We start from the raw sequence: 26,677 nt of genomic DNA on the forward strand, positions 1-26,677 counted from the left end.
TGTATATGTAGTAGATCAGAGTTCAGAGATAAGCAGCAAGCCCAGGTTTGTAGAAGAGGCACATGACAGGAAAAATAAGAAGTAGCCCAGGTTTGTAGAAGGGACATTTAGGCTTTAATAATAAGCTGCAGGCCCAGGTTTGTAGAAGATATCTAAGCAGTAAAAATATGCAACAGGCCTGTGTTTGTAGAAGGGACATTTAGGCTTTAATAATAAGCTGCAGGTTCAGGTTTGTAGAAAGAGCATATTGGCAGTAAAAATAGGCCACAGGCCTTGGTTTGTAGAAGAGACATATTAGCAGTTCTAATAAGCAGCAGGACCAGAATTGTAGAAGGGACATAATAGCAGTAATAGTAAGCATCAGGCCCAAGTTTGTAAAGGGACATGTAAGTGGTAAAAATATACAGCAGGCCTGGGTTTGTAGAAGGGACATATTAGGGGCAGCAGGTTTCAAGGGTGGCAGCCTTTGTTTTTTTTATTGCAAAGCTATACATATATGGTGGCCATGGCAACAATAAAAAAAAATCTCTCTGAGAAACATACATCTGGATATTTTATATGCAGTTTCATTGACTGCAGTTCCACCAGCTAAATGGCACCTAGTACAAATGGGATTTCCTCAGCGAGTCATATTTATTTGTTGCTGTGTTTTTGTTGTGTGTAAGGACTGACTGATAGAACATATTTACTGGGAGACTGAGAAAACATATAGATTAGTGCTGGGGGGATGAGAAGGACCTCCTAGCACTCTCAACTCTTCCAGTAAGTACTAAAGTTATTTACCGGAAGTATACAATATATATATAATAACTTTTATTAATTTTTTCCTAATCCAGTAGTCTCATTGACTTAACTGATTTAGGGTATAATGCAAAAAGAGCCAAGTGCAGTTTCCCATGGCTACTTATAAGAATTTCCATTTCAATTATCTCACTGCTGTAAACTGATGAAAGGTGAAATGTAATGGGTTACAACAGGCAGCAGATCTGTTTGAAATGCTTTGTGAATAAACCTATTCTGGTGAAGCGTGTGGTGAAGGGGACACAATAATGCATTCTAATACTTAAAAAAAATCTTTTTTTTTTTTTAAGAGACGCAGAATTTGCAGGTGTTCACTTCTATTTTATGATCTAAGATGACTCTTTACTTGAAAATGGGCTTTTGAGGTTTTTGTAGGATACTTATAGAACACATACTGGCTTATCTCTTTTCAATTCACAATAGTGTTGGTAATTGTGCGAGGTTTACTCCTAGTCATAGGAATTACTTATGTGGATCCTTCGGCAAAAATGTGATATTCAATTCACTTGCTTCAGATTTGCAAAAGGATTTAATAATATTTCTTATCTTTACATTTCTAGGCCTGATGGGAAGACAGGATACGGTTTTGAGGACCACTCGGAGATTGTGAATGGTGGACGCATAAAGGCTGAAGACAATAATGGTTCAGGACAGCTCTCCAAGTTCTGCCATGAATGTGGCACAAAGTATCCTGTCCAGTGGGCAAAGTTCTGCTGCGAATGTGGAGTAAGGAGGATGGTTCTCTGAGCAAATACCTTATTATCTCAGTGACGCCAAATGAATTTAGACTGCACACATGTACTAATAAAATCCTGAGCTTGCTGTTGCTGGATATATGATGCATACCTAACTGAAGCATTGCTGTGCTCACGGGCAAACTGCTAGTCATTAATGAAGTTGTCATCAGGGTCATTATAGGTTACTGGATATATAAGGGAAATTAAAATATCAACATTAAATCTAAGCTTTAAACAAGTTAAATAATCAATGAGCTTTAAAGCACAGGTTAGGTAAACATATGTATAATAATAATAATAAATAATATTACCAATACAAAAGTTTTTGTTACAAAAGATGATCTTTCAGAACTATAAAACAAAGCTGTTGCTGTGATGACAGTATTTTCCTGCATACAACAGGATAATTAAGTAAAAAATATCAAGATCACAGTTCACCTCTCTGCAGCCTCTTCTAAGTCTGAAATGGATGAAACAGTAATGGCTGCCATACCCGTGTCAAATTTCGACCAGTTCCTGGTGAATTGGCTAAAATTCGACCTGTGGATTCTCCTGTGGCACCACCCAGCTTGACAAAAGTCAGTTCCATCAACTTTTGTTGAAGAGGTTGGGTGGAAAATTGTCAGCCCAGCAGTGACTTCATCCAACCAGAAATATATAAAACCTGACAAAGGGATCTAAGGAATCCTAAAAGCTTGCCATGCCTGAACTGTATCTTTAATTTAGCCAATAAAAGGTATCACTTAAACTCTCCAAACACTCTGCATTAATCTTTGGTTAACACAGTAAAATGTCCTACTGTCTATAAAAATTAAAGCACATTTAAATCCAGAAACAAAAATGTAATACAATGCAGCATAACGATCCAAAAAAATGTGGTGGCTTTATTCGTTTTTGTTTAGTCTTTATTTTGATCTGGTGATCAACACTCTCCTAAGATGACAACACTTACTACTTCACTGAATCTATGGAGGAGCAGTTTTGTCACCCTAGGCTGCTCTCTTGCTTTGGACTACAAACCCATCTCTCAAATACATGGGCGGTGGGGTGATTTGTAGTTTACAGAAGATAGCTTTGAATGAAGATTACATTAAGATTTCAGTTCAGCGCACAGGAAATGACAGGGAAAATTGATCTGGCATGATCAGCAAGTATTTTCCCTAGTTGCAGAAAAAAAAAAATTAATGTGGTAAGCTGCAATATATATAATTTTTCTTCTTGGGTTTAGACATACTTTAAGGAAGGTGCGCTGGGGCATTGGAATAACCAAAAATGTACCTGTGTGCCACAAGTAGATCTTGTTGCTCTTTGGCTTTGGTCACGTGATCCAATGCGGATGGTATCGTTGGTCAACATGGGTGAAGAGTCAATAGTGCAGAGGTGCTGCAGATCATGGCTTTATACTGGGTGTCATGTGACTTGAAACTGGAGCAGCAAGGGATTTTCTTGTTAATTGTAAAAAGCAAACTGTAAGCTTATTCAACACCCCTACCAGACCTCCCTTAATTCCTAAGCTTTGATTTCAGATGCCCTTTTATATTGTAAATATTCTAGGAACCTTTAGATCTACACGTATGATTCTAATAACTTCTTTCTACAACATAACCCTTGTTTCAGGTTTGGAGACCTTGTAAAAAGACCTTTTAATTTTATGGTGTCATTTTTGAATATCTATAACAGTTTTTTACCCTATGATTAGCTTTCATTTTATTGTGGTAAATGATACCACATAGGTTATATACACTGTACAATATTCTACCACAGGCAACCTTAAAATGGATGTAAACCCTCACATATACCCAGTGAAGCGAACAGCCTCAGATGATACACAGAGAGTAAACAAATCTCCCTACATAAGTTTTACATGTATATTTGCTGTTTTCAGCTTTATATACTGTTTAGAAAGTGCACATTGTGTTAACATTTTCTCTTACCGTTCCAGCAGTGGGAGGGGAGTCTTGCCACACATTGTGAGACAGCTGATTGGAGGAAAGGCACACACCCCCACTCCACATAGGCAGAGACTTGCAGGGCTGTGCTGTGAATTGACCAGCTGTCTGCTAATTTATTTATAGCACCCGCCCTGACACAAATTTCAGTTTTATCACATGTGTCAGAGAACTTGTCAAAAGTTATCAGGCTTATAACAGAAGAACAGAGCAGGAGAAAGCTACGGGGCATAGTGCTTTGAAGAGCGATAACAAAACACTGCAGATATAGGTCAAATTTAATGAATTGGGTTTACATCCACTTTAAATACTAATTACAAGTGCATGTTTGCTGGTACTAGGAATGTACTGATATGCATATATTATATATATATATATTTGGAATTGCAATATTACTGGACTATCACACTGCAAGAAGTGAAATTTCACGATGGTTTTTCAGGTTCTGTATTTTCTATGGATGGATATAAGAATTAATTTAAAAATTCTGCAGTGAAATATAGTAACAAATTGGTAGTGAACAGTATAAAGCTTTATGAACAAAAGCTGGTTGGTTGGAGAGGGCCCCTGTGCACCCCTTCAGGTTTAAGTCAAGTAATGGCCATGTTCACCTCATAACAAATTCATAGGAACCAATTCATAGGAAGAGTTTGGTTGGTCAGTTCAGTTGATTTCATAAAATATTAAGTACATACACATATCAAATAATATATAGCTGTGTTGAGCCCTCTCTTGCATATTTCATTTGCTTGGATTGACTAATCAAAATCAATTGCTGGTCAGTGCTCCATTTTTTGCTTGTGCTGATGGTGTTACTGGACAGACTGATTATGGAACAGTTTGTGTGAAGAAAATGGGGTCTTCCACCACCAAATCTGAAAAATCACAACAGGATTTTAGAATAACTAAGAATATTTAGTTGTATCTAAATGATGCTAGGCATCTATCTGGATTGCAAGCAGCTTATGGACGTTTTTGCAAATTGACCAAATAATGACCCGAATATAGCCAACATTACTGCAGCATAATGCTTAATCATGTTTTGCGTACCAGGAATAATTGTGTAAGTTGTGTTTGATCAGCTCTAAAGGCAGTTACATTCCCACAATTAATAAAGTCTTTTAGGTGCAGAAGTTGGAATTTACTACTGCACTACGGGGACTGCAGGTTAATGAACTCAGAACCTTTTTCAATTCAAGTGTAAACCTGGAAGTGTTTGCTAACTGGTTTCAGTAAATTGAAACTTTGTATTCTGGATTTTCTTTTAACCAAATCCTATTATAGAAATGCTGAGGATGCATTTCTCAATTCCATACCAACTGTACATTTCAAATGCAAACTTATTTTAATAAATGTTAGTTTGGTTAAATTGCATACAGTTGTGCTCTAAAGTTTTCATACCCTTGGAGAATTGGTAATATAGAGTATGTAGCATTTAAAGGGAAAAAAAACACGAGTGAGCAGCACATTTCTTTTGTTTCTAATGGAATTCATATTTTGTAGCTGTAAGTCATAACAGAATGACATGGCAACAAGTAAATTAAATGACCCCTGTTAAAAAGTCTGCATACCCTTAGTTCTGCCAGTATTTTCTCACAAAATTCCCTGTGCCTTTACAGCTCACATACCCCCAAAACATCAGTGAGCCACCACCATGCTTCACAGTGGGGATGGTATTCTTGTCACTATAGGCCTTGTTGACCCCTCACCAACCATAGCATTTATGGTTGTGATTGTAAAGCTCTATTTTTGTCTTGTCACTCCAGATTACAGTGTGCCAGAAACTGTGAGGCATGTCAAGGTGATGTCTGGTATATTGTAATCATGTTTTTTTGTGGAATTAGCACAGTAAAGGCTTCTTTTTGGCAACTCAAGCATGCAGCTAATTTTTGTTGTGTTGTGCTCCTTGAACCACACCATCTTTTTCCAGAGTGCCTTCTATTTCTCTTAAGGCTACCTGTGGGGTTTTTTCTTTATCCCAAACCATTCCTTTGGCAGTTTTAACTGCAATCTTTCTTGGTCTACCTGACCTTGGCTTGGTATCAAAAGATCCCTGAATTTTCCACTTCTTAATAAGTGATTGAACAGTACTGATTGGCATATTTAAGGCGTTGGATATATTTTTACATCTTTTTCATCTTTATAAAGTCCCATTACCTTGTTAGGTCTTTTGACAGTTTTTTTTTTCTGCTCCCAATTACTCAGTATCTAGCTTAATTAGTGCATCAAAATGAGAGCCAACAAACTTATTGACTATTTTTACACAGACACTAATTGCAATTTAAAAAAACACAGATGTGGGAAATTACCCTTTTAATTTCTATTTTATCCTGTGTGTGACATATTGTGTGTCTACCAAGGCTGAACATTCCAGGGTATGTAAACTTTTGATGAGGACCATTTGGGGGATTTTCTGTTATAATTATAAGGACCCAAACAACTGTGTGATAAATGGCTTCATATGATCACTGTCCTTAAATAAAAGACAGTTTTTTGGCATGATCAGTCATATTTCCAATATTCAACATTTCACAATTTCTGCCAGGGTATTTATCAGGGCTGGGCTCAGCCCTTCCTTCTGTGAGCTGGCCGTTCAGCTGTCGGCTAATTGCCAGCTCCCATCTCTCCACAGTGACTCGCCTGTTGATGATATCCTGCTCGTCAGTCCTGCCTACTTAAGTCGTCCAGGCCAGATGATCTCTGCCTTCGACTTGGTCAACATCACAGAGACCATCTCCTGCGTTCCTGGTAAAGACTTGCTTGGCTGACATTCCTTCTGGCTCCAGATCCTGCTTGCTGTTCCTCTACAGTAATCCCTGGCTCCCTGACTTTCTGGCTTGTCTGATTATCCATTCTGGTTACCAAACTTTGGCTATATTTTGACTACGTTTGTTCCAATTACTTTTATTATTAAACAAGTGTGAGTTAGTGTCGTGGCGTTACAAACGCTTCTGAGTTGCAACCGGTCACCTGGAATCTCCCACTGTGGCTGCTCCAGTACAACCTGTGTTGCAGGCGCCCCTGCTGCTGCCCCGGTCTTTGTGCAGGCAACCGCCTTGAGTATTACCTTTGTAAGAGGTATGTCTGGCTCTGCTCCTCTTCCCCAGTGATTTCTCGGCGATTCAGTACAATGCATAGTGTTTCTCAACTAGATTGAAATATGTTTTGAGATACTGCCCCAGGCGTTTCCCAAGGACAGAAGCAAAGTAGGTTTTGTGATATCTTTGCTTTCTGAGAAAGCCGTGGCCTGGGCAAACCCTCTATGGGAGATGCAAAAACCTGTTGTCTTGAGTTACCCTGAGTTTGTGGCTTCTTTTTAAAGGGTATTTGACGTTCCCTCATGCTCCACTTCTGCTGTCAAGTGCCTGTCAATGTCCATCAGAGTACAAGAACTGTTGGCGATTACGCCAATGGCAGCAGAGGTTGCTTGGAACAATAAAGCCCTCGTGGCTGCTTTTCCTCATGGTCTCTCGGACACCATCAAGGAAGAGCCCGAAATATACCTACTGAGCTGAAGAAGTTGATCACGTTAGCCATCCCCATTGACTCCAGACTCAGAGAAAAACTCTCTTTTTAAGGAGCGCTTGCGGAAGCCTCCTGTATATTTGACTCCGAGCTTTGCAGTCCCACCCTTGTCTCCCCTCACCTCCCATGCCTCGGTTCGGTCAGTGAAGGTGAACCCATGCTCTTTGGCTTCACGTGTCTCTCTGCAAATGAGAGAACCCTTAGAAGGAGGGAGAGATTGTGCCTTTATTGTGGCCAGGCAGGTCACTTTTTGAAGTCTTGTCCTACCTGTCCAGGGAACAACCAGACCTTGAGGTCCTGTCACGGACAGACCTTGGGTGGCATTGTTTCATCCCCAGTTATCCAGAAGGATAAGCCCCTGATTTTGGTTACCCTTTCTTGGGCTCAGTCGTCCATTGAGATACAGGCTCTAATCAACTCTGGGGCTGCAGGCCTTTTCATTGATGCTGCCTTTGTATCGAAGCACTCGATTCTTCTGCAGTTGCGTGACACTCCACTTGCCATTGAGGCTCTTGATGGGAGACATCTAAAGCCTGCCCATATGTGTCATGAGACTTTTCTGTTGTGCATGGCCGTAGGGGCTCTTCACCATGAGATAATCCAATTCCAAGTTATTTCCTCACCTAAGTTTCCCCTGGTTATTGGTAATCCTTTGTTACAGAGTCACAACCCCTCTTTTGATTGGCTCCATTCTGTGGTTCTCTCCTGGTCGCCACAATGCAGTAAGACATGCTTCCAGAAGGTGGCCAAGGTCCTGTGCTCCTCTTCACTCTCCTCCCTGCCGGAGGAGTGCCGCGATTTTAGCGATGTCTTTGACAAATGTCAAGCCGGTAGTTTGTCTCCATACCAGTCGTACAATTGCGCAATTCACTTTCAACCTTGTGCCATACCCCCTCATGGCCGGGTTTACTCTTTGTCAGTCTTGGAGGATAAGGGCATGGAGGAGTATATTGCAGATGCACTTTCTCAAGGTTTCAACCGCAAATCCTTGTCTCCTGCTGGTGCTGGTTTCTTCTTTGTGAAGAAGAATGGTGAACTGAGACCTTGTATTGATTATAAGGGTCTCAATCATTTTCACGATTAAGAATGCTTATCTGATTTTGTTGATTACAGAGCTATTTGACCACCTCAAGGGAGAAACGGATTTCATAAAGCTTGATTTGAGAAGGGCATACAATCTTGTGAGGATTAAGGAGGGCAACGATTGGAAAACTGCGTTTAATACCAGAACAGCCATTATGAGTACCTCATAATGCCTTTTGGCCTTTGTAACACCCCGGCAGTTTTCCAGGAATTTATTAATGATGTCCTATGAGATTTGTTGCAGTTATGTGTGGTGGTTTATTGCAACGATATCCTCATATTTTACAAGTCCCTGGAGAGCCACCACACAGATGTCTGTCGTGTGCATCAGAAGCTTATACCGTGTACACGACCAGACTTTCTGTCAGAATAAACTCTGATGGTCTTTCAGACGGAGTTCTGACCGAACAGACTTGCCTACACACGATCACACCAAAGTCAGTTTGTTTCTAACGCGATGATGTACGACAGGACTAGAAAAGGAAGTTCAATAGCCAATAGCTGCCCTTGCATTGTATTTGGTCCGTCGGACTACCATACAGACGAATGGTTTTCCCAATAGGAATTGATTCTGTCGGAAATATGTAAAGCATGTTCTATTTCTAGGTCCGTCCAGACTTTTTGAAAAAAAAAAAAAAGTCTGCTGAAGCCCACACACGATTGGAATATCCAATGAAATGATTCTGTCTGACCTTTTCTTCCGGAAAGTCCAGTTGTGTGTACATGGCATTAGAGAGAACAATCTCTTTTGTAAATTGGAGAAGTGTGAATTCCATCATGAACAGGTTAAATTCCTGGGTTATGTCATTTCCACTGCTGTTTTTTTGATGGACCCAGAGAAACTTTCAGCAGTCCTACAGTGGCCCCGGCCTGTGGGTTTACGTCCTCTGCAGCAATTTCTTGGCTTTGCCAACAATTATCGGAAGTTTATTCATAACTTCTTGTCTCTGGTCAAGCCCCTGACCGATATGACTAGAAAGGACGGTAACCCACAGAGTTGGTCTCCGAAGTCCATTAAGGCCTTTGAGAGTCTCAAGGCTGCCTTTTGTTTCTGCTCCTGTGTTGGCACATCCTGAGCCTACTTACCTTTTATCCTTGAGGTTGATGCTTCTGAGACTGCTTTCTCCTCTGCTTATCACCCACAGTCTCAAGGGGCCGCAGAACGGGCCACACAGTCCTTGGAGCAATTCCTATGTTGCTGTATTCATGACCATCAAAACAATTGGTCAGACCTCTTACCATTGGCAGAGTTTGCTCACAATAGTGCCTTGAATTCTGCTTCCCGATTGTCCCAGTTTATGGTGAACTATGGTTTCCAACCTTCCATGTTGCCTGACTCCGCAGAGTATTCCTGCGTTAGAGGAGCATCTCCGTGGTCTTCATTCCACTTGGGCACAAGTCCAGCAGGCTTTGCGACATGCTAATGATTGGTACAAACTCCATGCTGACCGCAGATGCCTGCCTGCTCTTCCTACCGGGTTGGGGACAGGGTCTGGCTACCATCTCGCAACCTCTGACTTTGTGTTCCCTCTCTGAAGTTCGCACCTCAGTTTATTGGGCCTTTCTGTATTCTTTTCAGGATTAACCCAGTGGCTTATGCATTAGACCTTCCTTCTAATATGCGTATCTCAAATGTATTTCATGTCTCCTTATTAAAACCTTTGGCCTGCAACCGCTTTACCACCTCTGTGCCACGTCCTCACCCTGTACAGGTTGAGAACCATGAGGAGTATGAAGTACAGTCCATTGTTGACTCCCGTAGGTTCCGTGGGAGAGCATACAGTACCTGGTGCATTGAAAGGGATACAGTCCGGAGGAACACTCTTGGGTCTCATCCTAAGACGTACATGCCCCTGTCCCCCGTGATTTCCATAGATGTTTTACCCTAAAACTTGGTGGTCCTCTGATGGGGAGGGGTCGTTGAGGAGGGGGTACTGGCAGGGCTGGGCTCAGCCCTTCCTTCTCTGAGCTGGCAGCTAATTGCCAGCTCCTATCTCTCTACAGTGACTCACCTGTTATCCTGCTCGTCAGTCCTGCCTACTTAAGCTGTCCCGCCCAGATGATCTCTGCCTTCGCCTTGGTCAACATCACAGAGACTATCTCCTGCATTCCTGTTAAAGACTTGCTTGGCTGACATTCCTTCTGGCTCCAGCTCCTGCTTGCTATTCCACTATGCTGATCCCTGGCTCCCCGACTTACTAGCTTGTCCGACTGTCCGTTCCGATAACCGAACTTTGGCTATATTTTGGCTACCTTTGTTCTATTTACTTTTATTATTAAACAATTGTGATTTAACTGTACTTCTGACTCGGTCTGATTCATGGTTTCTGTCAGGTATGCAAACTTGTGAGCACAACTGTGCGTGTCCTTGGCAAAGCTTGTAACCTGGCCCCCATTCCATATATAATTGGCACCTACAGGTGTGTGAATCCTTAGATATTTGGGAACCCTCATTTACATTGTACTTAAAGAGGAAGTAAACCCTGATGGGTTTACTTCCTCTTTTTTTCCCTGCAAAGGTAAAGCATAATGGACTACTATGCATCGCATAGTAGCTCATTATGTGTCACTTACCTGACACAGGAGCCAGCGAAGTCGCCGCTGATCCCTGTAGTCCGCCGCATCCATCTTGCTGGTGGCGTCTCGCAGCTCCGACCAATGACAGCGGCGAAGCCGCGATGACGTCACTCCCGCGCATGCGCACGGGAGTCGCGTCTCGCAGCTCCGCCGCTGCCATTCGGCGAAGCCACGATGACGTCACTCCCGCGCATGCGCACGGGAGTCGACAAATTAGGCAAATCCATTCTTGGACCTGCCGCATTTAGTGCGCCTGCGCGCCGCTGTCTACGGCGCATGCGCCGTAGACAGCGGTGCCCATTTTCGGGCAAATATCTCCTAAACCATATAGGTTTAGGAGATATTGCTTGGACCTACAGGTAAGCCTTAATCTAGGCTTACCTGTAGGTCAAAGTGGTTTGAAGGGGTTTACTTCCTCTTTAATAGACTACCTCAAATATTGAGACTTTTGGGGTATTGCGAAAATAAACTAAGAAGTCATACAAACCAAGACAGGTTTAAAGGGGTTTCCAAGGACACGGATTTGCTTGAATTAAAAAGTTTCAGAACCTTGCTTTATATTAAGGTAGTATTAAACGCTTTTAGTTTATCCTAAGAAACCTGTTACCCATTCTCAAGGGCATACATTGATTGGTGGATGTGAACACTTACACCGTTTTCTGTTCAGGCAGTTGTAGGCCTCCAATAACACTCTACTAGGCTCCTGAATAGGGGAGTGCATGCCCTCAGCACTTCACATGCAGTGATAGCGCAGGCTTAGGCTGCTGACGTTCGCTTGAAGGGGGAAGCCTGAATGTTGTTTGCTGCTGAGGCTGTCTGTTTCTGTGGCTGTAAGAAGACTCTTCTGTAGTGTCATCTGTTAATGTGCAAGCAAAGGTGGCTGCAATAAAGCAGACATGCAAACATGGTGAGTTTTGAGTTGTGCAGCACTATTTACTTTTTAGGGTTCAATAACACTAATACTTTTAATGGTATTAGAGCATCCTGGGCCTAGCATATATAAGCTGTGTGGCTGGTGTAAAACCTCTTTTCTGTCACCAGTCCATCTCAAAGTGGCCCATCATTCTGCCTGGCTGTATAACATAGACTGAGAAATTTATGCTTGAAGTGATCATTCTGAGGTACAGGAAAACCGCTCAGCCTGAAGATGAATGTTTGGTTTTAAATTACGCTTTATTGCAGTGAAATAGATCTCAATCTGGCTAGACAGTGGGGTCTCCTGCAGAATTGGAACCATCCACAGGCAAACTAAAATATAAAAACATCTGCGCAAAAGATCAAAAAATTGAGGTAAAGCAGCCACATAACTTTTGTGATACAAATCACCAAACATTTAAAGGTAGCGCAATACATAAATTAATAATTCACAATCCAAAATGTGTTAATCATAATACTACAGTTAAAGTGCTTGTGCGATAGTGTTCATAAATTAATTTAAAATGTATCGTGATTAACACCAGTGATTAACATCAGTTGCTTCTACCACTGTGTGTCACCACTCAGGGGGCGTCTCTTACTAGATCCAATGGACCATTATAAAAATGGTCAAAAGATCTCCAACTTTTCCTCAGAGTTCAAAGAAAGGAACGCCACTCCAGGTGAGCAATCACTGCAGTCTGGATGCGCTAGGTGCAAGCCATGGCCTGCCACTGAAGATCAATGAGCAAAAAAAAAAAAATAAGGCTGCAGAACAACAGGAACAATCCAATGCGATTTATTCCAGAAAAAGTAAAATGACAGCCACCAAGACAATGACACAGGACCCAGGAGGTAACTCGTTTCACACTGCCAACAGTGCTTCAAAACCAGAAGAAGCAATGTTGGTAGTGTGAAACGCATCACCTCCTGTTAAGTAGCCTTCTTTTCCTTTTTCATCCAACTTTTCCTCCCCTGGGATCCACTCTTCCACCATGCAAAGTCGCCACAAAAATGAAAATGAATATAGACTCATCATGAAGTAAGACCTGGTTTTATTAAAATATGCAATAACCCCCAACAATGTTACATAGTAGGTGAGGTTGAAAAAAGACACAAGTCCATCAAGTCCAACCTATGTGTGTGATTATGTCAGTATTACATTGTATATCCCTGTATGTTGCAGTCATTAAGGTGCTTATATAATAGTTTTTTTAAACTATTGATGCTCCCCACTGACTCCAGCGCCTGTGGAAGGGAATTCCACATCCTTGCCACTCTTAGATCCCTTTCACACTGAGCTGCCACTGGCATCATCAGTAAAGCGGCACTATTCTTAGCGCCACTTTACCATAGTTTTAGCGGCACTATTCGCCCGCTAGCTGGGCAGTTTTAATCCCCCCCGCTAGCGGCCGAAAAGGTGTTAAATCCGCCCGCAAAACGCCGCTGGAGTGTCGTTTTGCCGGCGGTATCCAAAGAATCTGCTGGCAAGACTTTCTCTTTTCTGATGCCCTACCAGCACACTGCTCCAATGTGAAAAGCCCTCAGGCTTTCACACTGGAGTGAATGGAACAGCTGTTTTCGGGCGTTTTGCAGGCTCTCTTTTTAATGCTATAGCGCCTGCAAAACGCTCCAGTGTGAAAGGGATCTTACAGTAAAGAACCCTCTATGTAGTTTAAAGTTTTCTACTAATTTTAATGCGTGACCACGTGCCTTGTTAAACTCCCTTCCATGAAAAAGTTTTATCCCTATTGTGGGGTCACCAGTACGGCATTTATAAATTGAAATCGTATCCCCTCTCAAGCATCTCTTCGAGAGAGAAAAAAAGTTCAGTGCTCAAAACCTTTACTCGTAACTAATATCCTCCAGACCCTTTATTTAGTTGGTTGACCTTCTTTGTAGTAATAGATACTATAAAAATGCCCATAAGTTGGAAAGCAGCATACAGCTTTACCGGAGATAGTTCTTCCAACCTTCCACCTTTCTTCAATTATGTAGAGTTTAATAACCGGTGCGAATCACAATACATTTTGAATGCATTTATGGATGCTATTGCACAGGCACTTTGAACTTTTAATTGTAGTATTATTTTGTTTTACACATTTTGGATTATGAATTATTAATTTATGTATAACACTACCATCCAGAGGCAGCTTAACTCTACAGTGAGACACAGAAGTTGAATCCAATGCGATCTTACTTCAGTGCAGAACAGACAATGTTTTTGCAGTCTTATGAAGTATAAGAAGACAATGGCTTTCTGTACATTGTCACTGATGACTAACCCTGACTGAAGGAACATAAGGGAAAACAGGTAGAATCTAGCTGTACATTAAACAGGTAAAGAACTTTAAAGTTGCAAACAACTGCTGTGGTTACCCAAAACAGCACACTGACAGCTTTGTTGGGTTGTCTCCAAGGACACACTTTGACTAGATATATTTTAGCACTAAATAACACAGATCGAGTCTGTATGGCTGCAATTCTTGATGGCTTTATTGATAAAAGTACTACATGGACATCATGCAAACAGTGGGGGACAGGAGAGGATGATGTGTTTTGCTCCCACTTGGCCACTTGAACAAATTAAGTTCTTGCATAGGTGAAATGTGAAGGCCATGTAGTTTTATGTAGTTATGTAGTTTTATGAGTGATCATTAAACATCATGACACTTTTATTGATTAGCTCTCTTTGACATATCTGTGGCATATCAGTTCACTCAGACCTTGTTGTGACAGGTGTTCTTTGCTGGAAGCGGCAGTAAATGGAATACCTGATGTTTAGGTATTAGAGGAGAAAATGGAGTAGCAGATGGGTTTTGACCAGGCAGAGAATTGGCATCTGGAGGTTCCATGGTGTGGGTCCCAAGAACCCAGTGTCTGGTATTAGGAGGTTTTGAATTGATTTGGTAAGCTGGACTAAGGAAGCTTGTTTGGGGCTACCAACTTATTCTGGCTACATGCAAAGTGGTGCTTTGATCACAGAGGCATGCTCTATCCCAAACTTTAGACCCAAATCTCTCTATTGAGGCTATGAAGATAGATGTAGTACACAAAACACTTATCTCACCTCCACCTAGAGACCTTTTAAAACGTTGAGTTCTTCTTTAAAGGGAATCTGACACAAAGCATTTTCCTGGCTTGAAAGGCTCAGATAGAAGCTACCATTCTCTAGCTCCTGGGTCACATACTTTCTTTGGGGTAGTGACATCTCTAACAGAGATGTTAAACTGGGTTTGCTTCCATAGCCTAAAAATGGAATGTATGTAATCAGGAGAAATCAGAATGGCAGCTTCCACAAGACATTTTTGAGTAAGGAATTTTGCTTCATAAAATATTGCCTTTAAGATATATTTGTCTAGGCGCCATTACATTTGTCAGCTGTTCCACTCTTTTTCCATCAGATGTAAGGCTGAGTTTATAGACCAGAAATAGTATAGATAGGATCTGCTATCTAGGTTAGACAGTTTAATATGGGAAAGTGTTTGTCTTTTTCCTGGATATGCTGACGTGATCAGTTATATTACTGTGTGGGCTTCTGAATACTTTTTCAGTGAGATAAGGATATACTTTAAATCCATAAAATGCATTTTTTTGCACAGTAATGGTAAACATATCAAATATAAATATACACTGAATGCATTTTTCTTTTAGTTTTAAGTGCAATATAAGTCCCAGTGTTAGTACAATGGCAGCAGTATGAATAGGATGAAAACCCACATGTTTACACATTTAGGCCGCGTACACACGCAGGGACTGTTCGCTCAACTTTGTTCGTCAAACAGTTTCAGCGGACAGTCCGCTCAAAATTAGCATGGACGGACTTGCCCACACACGACGAACGAACAGTCCGCTGAAACCGTGCGCGATGACGTGAACGGCACGTACGACGGGACTAGAAAACGACGTCCTATACACTGCAATGCAACCTTCGGCGTATAAATTCTTTCTGAGCATGCGCGGAACTTAGTTTGACGAACAAGCCTACACACGCGGGGACTGTCCGCTCAAACCAAGTTTCAGCGGACAGTTTTTCGGGATTTCCGAAAAACTTTGTTCGTCAAACTGTCCGCTGAAACTGTCTGCTGAAGCCCACACACGAGCGGACTGTCCGCTGAAACACTGTTCAGCGGACAAAGTTGAGCGAACAGTCCCCGCGTGTGTACGCGGCCTTAGTCTTATACTATTTTTTATTTATTCATAAATGATGTTCTTGCCTGGCCTCCTGCAATAATATCAGCACTGTAAGAAGATTAGCCACTTATGGGGGTGGCCAGTGCGCAGTTCATTCTGTAAATATGTAAACTATGATTACGACTGACATTTAAGAAATGAGGTAGGAAGGTTGTTTGAATATTTACAGAATACTTTTTGCTTTGGCCGCCCTCATTGGGGGATCAGTACAGCTGAGAAATCAGTGTCCACATACTAGACTTCCTACCCCACATCTACTAATCAGATTTAGCCTTCCAGGAAGGACTTAAATCTGATTAGTAGATGAGAGTAATACTAGCCATACATGGAAAATGAATTGCAATTGATTGGTCATAAATTTGTACTTGTGTATTTAGTACAATTTCAGAAAGAGGACAAGCATATACATCAGTAAAGTGAAGTTATAACTTTTCATCTGCATACTTGTACTAGGCAAGGGATTCATTTGTCAAGCTAGATCAATTACTTAAAGCAGAGGTCTGCCCACCCCACAAAAAAATAAAAGTCAGCAGCTACAAATACTGCAGCTGCTGACTTTTAATATTGGCACACTTACCTGTCCAGGTAGCCCACGATTTCGGCACCCCAGCCGATCTTCGGATCGGCTGTCGGGTGAGGCCGCTGCCATTGCCTGTAAGGGAACCCAGCAATGAAGCCTTTTGGCTTGACAGCAGGTTCCCTACAGCACAAAGCGCGCTGCGCTTTCTAATTGTCCCGGTGGCGGAGGGAGGAGGAGGGGGGCCGAACATGTGAGAGACGGCGCCACGGCCCCATTTTCCAGAAGTGGGGAAGGGGACCTGTCAAAAACAGCTCACCATTCCCCCTTTCCACTTTTGGGTGGAACTCCGCTTTAAGTACTTTACTCTAAAAGCTAGCATTTTTGGAAGGAGAGGAGACATTGGCAATGGCAGCCTCCATACTTCCTTGATGCGGGTTTCCTTTAACCCTTTCCAATTTAAAATCTGTAGGTTATTGTCCCATGCTGAGGTCATTTTAATCTACATTTCTCTTCCCAGCTCGCAGTCCGAGGTCTCCACTCATCGGGAAGCCATCAACACTTTTCCCAATCATGTGATCAGTGATAAATTTAGTTTCAAAAATTTTATTGGTAACAAGTACGGAGAGCACAGAAACATCGACAGTTTAGCATATACAAAAAAAACAATCGTGAACAAAGTATATTGTGGTATAGTATCATCACATTGATAATACAGAGTAATAAACGCAGCTAGATCAGTGATAATCTAACCCCTTCCTGCCACCGTCTCCCAGCCCTTTAACAGGATCTAAATGCTGAGAGGTGGAGACGGGCATTGTGATTGGCAGTCACATCGGTCACATGATCGGAAAGCTCCCTATTGCTAGTATGCATCCAGTACCCGCTCGTTACTGTGCTGGTAGCGCACTCTCAGCACAGGAAAGTGTTTACCTATGTGTGGCCACTTCGCGTTAAAGCCCACCTGCCGATAGGCTGTATATATATATATATATATATATATGTGCCAGGTCGGCAGGAAGAGGTTAAACTTTTTTTTTCCTCTTGTACAGATGGAGTTATTTAGCATTGTTCTAAATAAAGACAAAACAAAGGCGTTGACTATTTCCCCAGCAACAATGTATACAGCTGGGAAAATTCATCAGTAATATCATCAGCTGTCCCTTCTCTCTCTTTGCCCAGCTCTTCATTTACAAAAATGAATATTCATGTAATCACATTTTTCCTGTATTATGGTATTTTTGAGCTGATCAGCCTGCTACCATATAACATTATGGTATGGTGCAGTCTTATGCTGGCCATACATTTACCAATAAATGATTCATCGATCATAGGCTTGATTGCTTCATTGACATTTTACAGAAATTTTAATTTAGTGCTCAATCAGAAAGGATCAATTTGTTTGCATTTGATTGGATTTTCCACCCATTTTTGGAAACTACATTTTTGAAACATTGAGACCTCTTATTAATAAATGATTGTATCACTGTGCATATTTGCCCAAGTTTACCTGTGGGCAAAAATATATGTTAAACTTGGCCAGTACCTGCCCAGTACCCTGAAACCTCCCCCTGGTGCAACACACAACTAGTTTTAATGGTCAGATTCTTGCTAGCCTTCTCCCTTCTTTGTATGTCTTACTGCTGTGATGTGTGGCCACTCTAACCAATAGTAAGGTCAATTGTGTGAGAGATGAGGGTTTGGGCTAGAGCTATTTGCACAGAGCAGTGGCTCTCAACCTTATTGAGGCCAGTACCTGTAAATTCTGTGCTACAACAATAAAAAAAAGTTTATACTTGCACAGTAGAAGTATGGGAATACAAAATGTGTTGTGAAATTCTGGAAGGCCCTGAATGGGGCTGGGTTTTGCTGTAGGAAAATTAAGGTTCTGATTAGGGGACTCTCCATCACACTTGATGGCCCTATAGTGAAGAAGTTTCTGGAGACAACTGTGGGGGATGGGAAGGGGAGGGTGCTGGGGGTATCTCAAGGAGGCTGGGTGCTGTGCAGAGGCAATGTCAAAGACTGGTGGGCACTTTGGGGGCTGAAGGGCACTGTGGAACACTGCTGGGGACAATGTGTGGGGACTGGTGGCTCTGCAGCAAGCTGGGGGCACTCTGAGAAATCGGTGGGAACTGAGGGCTCCTTGGGGAGCCTGAGGACACTGTAAAAGGTTGAGGGCTGCAGCGGGTCACTAAGGGAGGTTAGGGGTTCTGCAGATAGCTGGAGGCTCAAGAGGAGGGCAGGAGTGGACCAAGACCTGGTGGTTGAGAACCGCTGGCTTAGAAGGCCAAGGATTTTGAAGATATAGAGGCTTTCTGCAGGCAATCAGAGCACATACTAATACAAGCACCTGAAATATATATATATTTATTATTATTATTTTTATTTTTTCTTTACCCACTGGTTTTATTTGAAGTGAGCTTTGTCAATAAGCAGAATAACAAGCTCACCTCCCCAGTAGTTTATACTAAATTTCCTTCCACTCCCCCCACTGCTGTATTCAGCTGTTGGGAGTGAGGAGAGGAAACCCTGAATAAGCTCAGATTGCTGGTATTTATTTTAATAAATATGCCTCCAATCAGTATTTGTTCATGAAGCTGATATTTTTTCTCTAAATGTGCATGGTGATTTTTTAGATTTTTTTATTTTTAACAATTTGTATTCCTCAGTTCCCATACCATCTCTCTGTTCATCAGCGGGGTTAAGTTGTTTATTCCTCACAACACGTAACTTGTTCTTGCCATCTGCATAGGGTATGGGAACTGCTTAGCTGCTCCTAAAACACACAAAGCATATTCTATTTTTGCCAAGGAAGCATTGCATGGAAACTTCTTCCTTTTCCACCTCAGCGCATTTCTGCTTTATTACGTCGTTCAGGTTTTGATGATAGCACTCATTTAAATGTCCGCAATGAAATATAATGTATTTGCATGCACACAGGGGTGTAACTATAGGGGGTGCAGCAGTCGCGACCGCAACTGGGCCCTGTGATGCAGGGGGCCCATGCAGCCCCCTCTACATATGGCCAGCAGCAGCATAGGCAGCTAGGGGTACCAGTGCACCATGCACACGGGTGGCTGGAGGCGGAGGGTGACTAGCAGAGCTCCATGCTCGACTATCGCACTGGATGCTCTTTAGTTGTGCATTCCCCGCATGACCTGTGTCCTTGGCCGGCTCCTCAGAGTACCCCTCTCCTGCTCCATGCATTGCCGCTCAGTTCGATGTCTGTTCTCCCCAGCCAGAGTCCCGCCCTCCCCCGAGTCTGGCCCACACTGCACTGCATACTTCTCCCGGGTAAACAAACTTTAAGCACACAGATGCAGTGCAGCCCTATGAGAGCTCCCCGGAGGACACTGCAGGCTTGTCTGCCAGCCCCCCTCCTCCCCCGTCATACACAGATGATGAAAGGTCTTTCTGGGAGATATGCTGATCACCCGTCCAGCACACTGGATGGAGCCCAGGCCAACTTGGATGAGTGCACGGCCTGCAGCTTGGTCATGGTGAGTGAGAGGACCCCATCCCCCACACACCATTACATACCCCCTCCATCTCAAGGGGCCCCCAACTCCCCTGGGGACAGGGACCCCTTCTCACCTGGGGGCAGTAACTTCATCTGCCCTGGAGAAAAGGACCTCATCTCTTCTGGGGATGGGGACCCCATCCTGCCAAGGGACAGTCCCCAAATGGGGCACCTAAAAATTAAAATAAAAAAAAATTACTGATGCCAGTGGTGGAACTACAGGGCTCACAAAGGTCCTACCTGTGACCACGCCCTGGAGTTCCATGGCTAGACTCGGAGGGAAGGGCCCTGGCTGGGGTTCAGGGGGGCCCTTCATGGTTTCTTGCCTCGGGGCCCTGAAGGTTCTAGTTACGCCACTGCATGCACAGTGACCAGTCCTTGGAGGGCAAGTTTATTTGTACTATACATGCTGTAGGTTGTGTGTTTTAGAAATTGTATGCAAGGTTAATTTGTTTTGAATAGAATGTGGAAGGGGTTAGTACCTCTGTCTGGTTTTTATTGTTGTCTGTTACCCTCACTATTTGTCTTGGTGATCATTGTGCTCAACACAGAAAGTGAAGGGAAATCCAAACTTGTTGTCAGAACAGGATTTCAAACAAAATCTAATATGTAAACCTCTTCTGGTGACAAGAGCCTAAGAGAAGATGTTCTGTTTTGTCATTTGGGGTATCATTTTACTTCTGTTGTGTTCCTGGGCAGTGAAATCTCACTGATGGAACACCCAAAAAAATAACGAGGGTCTTTACCATTCCTACTCTAGGCTAAAGTAAAAAAAAAAAGTATTGGTTTTACATACACTTTAAAGGACTAAGGCCATCCATGCCAAGCAAGTTTGACCCAATTTAAATTAGCTGGCAAAAAATATGCCTATACATACCCCTAGCATGCTGTAACAATGTCCTTTTCTACCTCAGCACTGTCCAGAACACACTCTGCAAGATCAGCACCCAACTTCTAGATGTGTAGCTCACATCCTTCCCCTAATTCTTGGGATTTGGTCTTGTTGCATTTTCTTTGAAGTGGTTTGTACACCTCGGACAGGAAATAGGAACAAAATCTCTGTATAGTGTGTACTTCTCTCAATCCAGAGTACTGAGTGTCATTTCTGTCTGCTGCCTTTTCCTCTTCTATCAGCATGAGCCACTTCTAACAGCTTTTTTGACACAATAAAAGGTGATAAGGGAGAGAGCTCCAACACACAGCCTGTTATTGACAGCCTTAGCTCTGTTCCTGTGTGCAGGGAGGTGTGTCTCTTCCCACCAATCACCTCTTAGCTTTCTTCACTGAGCTCTGCAACTTCAGCTCTCTAAGCCCTGTTTTCTGAAAGCTCAGACAAGCTCTATAATTCTACACTTTGATAATCGGGAAGATTGGTTAATCTACATAATTACCTGAGGGCCAGTAACTTCACTGGGTACTGTATATATACGGGTTTACAACCACTTTAAAGTGGTTGTAAACCATATCATATACCGAGTGAAGGTGATACACAGAGATGAAACAAATCCGACTACGTAGGTTTTACTTGTTTATCTGCAGTCTTCTGTTCCCTACACCGCTTCAAAGGGGCAGAATCCTGTTAAAATCCTTCTCCATCTGTTAGTAACACAGAGGAGAACTGCAGTTACACTGTGTGAGAGCTGATTGGAGGAAAGACACACACCCCCTCCACACAGCAAACAGGACTGAAGGAAGGATACAGCGTTATGTGCTGAGCATCAGAAATGGTTCATGCCTATAACAGAGGAATGAAGCACCAGAGAGAAATGGGACTTAGAGCTTTGGAGAGAGATAAGTAAACACTACAGATATGTGCTTTGTTTAGATTTCATAACAGGTTTATAACCACTTTAAGGGCTTTAATGAGGATCAAGAGCTAGAATAGGTTAGCTTCCTTGTTCAACTACATGGTGTACATTTATGGTAGAGTACCAGGAGCATATCTGTTGCCTCAGATAGCAATTGGGATTAGCCTACAACACACATCTGGTCCAGGGAATACAAACAGTGCTGGAGCAAACCAGATATATACAGTGACACCTTGGGGTCCTATAGCACCTTTATATTCAAACTGTTAGTGTATGTAAACCCTGACAGGCAATTTCTCTTGGTTGCTCCCATTTGGTCTGTTAAATATACTAGATGGAGCTGTTTTTGTCAGTTTAATAAGTGAAAAAGGGTATTACTTTTATCAGAAAATTCAGAACTGTTCTTTGCAGACTCCCTGAAGCCCTTTACCCCTCCCAGTTCTTATCATGAACTACAGAATAAGTAGTCTTTTTGTTGTAGAGAGTATGAGGGGTTGTGGTGTGTAGCAAAAGACGCTGGAAGGGCTGACACCACTTAGTCTACAAAAGTGCAGCCAACAGCATGGCTTTGTAGCGGAGTGCATATCTGGCAGATCGATTGGTATTTTTCTGTATTTGCATGGGATAAAACAGAAAACATTGAAGGTATTGCAGAAATGTGCTGAATGTCTGTTGTTTAAAAAAAAAATATTTTACCTTGACATAGAATTTAAGTAAATGCAGGAAATCTGTACTGGGATAATGGGGGTTATTTACTAAAGGCAAATCCATTTTGCTCTACAAGTGCAAAGTGCACTTGAAATTGCACTGGAAGTGCACTCGCTGTAAATCTGAGGGGAAGATCTGAAATGAGGGGAAGCTCTGCTGATTTTATCATCCAATCGTGTGCAAGCTAAAATGCTGTTTTTTTATTTTCTTTACATATCCCCCTCGGATCTACAGCGACTGCACTTCCAAGTGCACTTTGTACTTGTAGTTTGCACTTGTAGTTCAAAGTGGATTTGCCTTTCGTAAATAACCCCCAATGTGTAGGTTTCCATTGCAGAACTTCCTCCTGAAATTTGTAGTTGTGGTTTTAATAGTCTGAGTCACAGACCAGACATGAGTATGCAGCTAGTAAAGTCACAATTGTGTCCAGACCCCTGATCTTCATGGGATTATTGACAACTAACCACTTAAACCCTGGACCATTTGGCTGGCCAAAGACCAGAGCGTTTTTTGCGATTCGGCACTGCGTCACTTTAACTGACAATTGCGCGGTCGTGCGATGTGGCTCCCAAACAAAACGGACGTCCTTTTTTTCCCCATAAATAGAGCTTTCTTTTGGTGGTAGTTGATCACCTCTGCGGTTTTTATTTTTTGCGCTGTAAACAAAAAAAATAGTGACAATTTTGAAAAAATTCATTTTTACGTTTTGTTATACTAAATTTCCCCAAAAAATATATAAAAAACATTTTTTTCCTCAGTTTAGGCTGATATGTATTCTTCTTCATATTTTTGGTAAAAAAAATCACAATAACGTTCATTGATTGGTTTGCGCAAAAGTTACAAAATACGTCTACGTCTACAAAATAGGGGATAGTTTTGTGGCATTTTTATTGATCATTTTTTTTTTCACTAGTAATGGCGGCGATTAACGATTTTTATCATGACTGCGACATTATGGCGGACACGTCTTGACAATTTTGTCGCGATTTTAGGACCATTCACATTTATACAGCGGTCAGTGCAATTTAAAATGCATTGATTACTGTGTAAATGTGACTGGCACTGAAGGGGTTAACCACTAGGTGGCGCTGTAGGGGTTGAGTGTGTCCTAGGGAGTGATTCTAACTGGGGGGGGGGAGGGGCTGTGTGTGACACATCACTGATCACCATTCCCGATCACAGGGAGCAGAGATCAGTGACACTGTCACTAGGCAGAACAGAGGGAGATGCTTGTTTACATTAGCGTCTCCCCGTTCTTCCTCACCGTGAGACGATCGCGGGTATCCCTGCGGAACATCGAGTCTGCGGGACCCGCAATCGCGGACACGGAGCTACCGGCGGGCGCTAGCCGTCTCTTAAAGGGCAACATACAGGTGCGTTAATCTGTCCTTCTGCCCCAGTATATCTGCGTGAGGAGGTCGGGAAGTGGTTAAAGTTATGCTGTAATTTTTTTTTACAGAAAACTTTTTAATTCTGTCTATATGTGAGTGAAGCTGAAACAATCACCTGTTTTGCATTCTGAGGGGTCCAAGGCTTGGAGTGGCTTGTGTTTTGCCTTTCTTGCATACTTAGGCTTGATAGCCAGGCACCTAGACATTTCGGGAGAGGTTAGCTATAGTAGCCTACACAGCTCTACCATTATCTGTTTTATTTTGGGATTTCTAGCATTAAAGGATGAATGAAAGGAATTAATCACATTTGACACTGCACTATTGTGTCTGCAACATAATGTTATCAAACAATTTTTAACAAATGGGTTTAAAACTAGAAAATTGAAGTCGGTCATACATGGATCAAAATTTGGCTGGTTCAGCAGGAAATCTATCGATCGACTTGTGTACAACTAGCCTGTTGTGTTTTATCCGAATGATCACTGCCACCGGCTATGGACAGCAACACTGATCGTTGTATTCTGTCGGCAGGGAAGGCTCCCTGTCGGCAGAATACAAAAGCACAGCAGGAGAATTCTCCTATAGACATCGAATGCGTGTAGGGGGGAATAAGCTATTTTTTTTTTCATTCAACCCGTTGGTTGTATAAAAAAAAAAAAATTACATATGTCCTCCCTTACTCTTGCATCTTCTGAATTTTCAACTTGTTGAAGCTCATTTACTAAAGCTAAATAGGCTGTTCACGAGGGAATTTCTCCCAAAGCTTAGTAAATGTGGTGAAATACCCAATCTGTGCAAGGAAAAAATTCAATTGATCATGGAAGTCAGCAAAGCTTCACCACATTCACTAAGCTCTGCAATGCCCTTGCAAAGTGCAACTTCATTTGCAAAGTGAACAGTCAATTTGCCCTTTGTAAATCAACCCCTTTGTGACCCGGTTAGTTTACCTCTTTAGCTGTTTTAGCCAGACTTATCATATTATCATGTTTACTTATTGAAGGGGTTGTTAAGTATGAATCAAAAATCTGGCTATAGTGCCATTCGTTGGGCTGTCTGTAGACTGAATCAAGCATAGGAGGCTGGAAAAAAACAGCAAAAAAAAAATCAAAAATGTAACTTTCCTGGAAGAAGTTTGCTATTGCAATTAGTGTTAGAAATTCCATATCATACCACTCAGTGTGATCATTCACATTGATAACATACACTTTATTACCAAAAGTATTGGGATGCCCGCCTTTACACACACATTATTTTTAATGGCACCCCGTCTTAGTCCGTAGGGTTCATTACTGAGTTGGCCCACCTATTGCAGCTATAAAAGTTTCAACTCTTCTGGGAAGGCTGTCCACGAGGTTTAGGAGTGTGTCTATGGGAATGTTTGACCATTCTTCCAGAAGCGTATGTGTGAGGTCAGGCACTGATGTGGAGGAGAAGGCCTGGCTTGCAGTCTCCACTCTAATTCATCCCAAAGGTGTTCTATTGGGTTGAGGTCAGGATCCTGTGCAGGCCAGTAAAGTTCCTCCACCCCAAACTCACTCATCCATGTCTTTATGGACCTTTTTTTCGAACAGGAAGGGGCTGACACCTTAAGAGTTCCCTTCACTGGAACTAAGGGGCTAAGCCCAACCCTTGAAAAACAGCCCGACACCATAATCCCCCTTCACCAAATGATTTGGACCAGTGCACAAAGCAAGATCCATAAAGACATGGATGAGCGAGTTTGGGATGGAGGAACTTGACTAGCCTGCACAGGCTAGTCAAGTTCTTCCATCTAGTCCTGACTTCAGTCCTGAGCTAGTCCTGACTTCAACCCAACCCTTCAACTTCTGGAAGAATGGTCAAACATTCCCATAGATGCACTCCTAAACCTTGTGGACAGCCTTCCCAATAGACTTGAAGCTGTTATAGCTGCAAAAGTTGGGCCAACTTAATATTGCACCCTACAGACTAAGACTGGGATGCCATTAAAGTTCATGTGCATGTAAAGGCAGGTGGCCCAATACTTTTGGTAATATGTAGTTTCTCAATAACCATCTGCTGCAATTTGTGATGTTCATCATGTTGGAAAATCAGTTTATCTGCCAGTTGATCTGGTGTTTACGTCCATCCTAAGGGTCATTACTCTCCATATATCCATGGATTCGGTATTTTGAAAACTGCTCTTCATTTTTGGCCAACGTGCAGCCAAATAAAGCCAAATCAGTTGATTGGCAAGCCTGTGCAGGGGGAGGGAAGATTTCTGACGCATGCACTAATCGAAGTGGAATCCCTTTTGGACAAGCCATTTCATAACTGATGTTTTCTCTTTCTTTTTTGTTTAGTTTTTGAGTTTAAGCACTAAACGTCAGTATTGCACTCCCATCAACCTTTCTGAATTTTATTTTTAGTGTGTTTATGTTGTGATTTGATATTTTTATCCTTTGACACATTTCTTCGCCAAAACCTTAAAACTCGTATTGTTAATCAGGATGTCATTATTTATTACAGTTAATGTTCTTTGAAGCACTGCACTTTGGGTCAGTTCTAGATGGGTCTGTTGTCTTCTGTATAAAGGTGATACATTGTTCAGATGTCTATCTTGAGTTGGATTTGTAAGCCATGAATGTGCTGTTTTTCCTGATAATAAAAATATTACTCAATCTTTGTGAAGTGCACTCTATTACATTTCCACATGATACTAGATAACAGTATTGTTTACATCTCCCAAAATGACTTTGCTTTGTATTCTACCTTATTTAGTGTTCTTAAACTGCCATCCACCTCTTCTGTAGTCCTTTTCTGTTTTCTGACAGTTATGGATTAAAAGTATTTCCTGCATCAGAGGGAAATGTCATAAAAAATAAGATGCAGGATGGGTCTGAGGAGATGAATTGCTCCATGTAGCACATTGCACTGCCCCTTTTGAAGAACAGAGTATTCTAATTCATGTAAATGAAGTCGGAGGAAGAG

General features: G+C 42.2%; 1 protein-coding gene across 2 annotated transcripts in view; it reads left to right on the forward strand.

Moving 5' to 3' along the window:
* The window catches only part of ZC2HC1A (zinc finger C2HC-type containing 1A), a 162,135-nt gene extending 135,768 nt beyond the window's left edge, over positions 1-26,367 (forward strand). For both annotated transcript variants that reach the window (XM_077492915.1, XM_077492916.1), the window contains one exon: positions 1,362-26,367. In XM_077492915.1, the coding sequence (XP_077349041.1) occupies positions 1,362-1,548 (187 nt within the window). In that variant the 3' untranslated portion in view covers positions 1,549-26,367. The remainder of the gene's footprint in view (positions 1-1,361) is intronic.
* The last annotated feature ends 310 nt before the right edge of the window (positions 26,368-26,677 follow it).

This window comes from Lithobates pipiens, unplaced genomic scaffold, assembly GCF_037356315.1.
Source record: "Lithobates pipiens isolate NorthernLeopardFrog02 unplaced genomic scaffold, aLitPip1_a1.2 Scaffold_19, whole genome shotgun sequence".
Classification (NCBI taxonomy): Eukaryota; Metazoa; Chordata; class Amphibia; order Anura; family Ranidae; genus Lithobates; species Lithobates pipiens.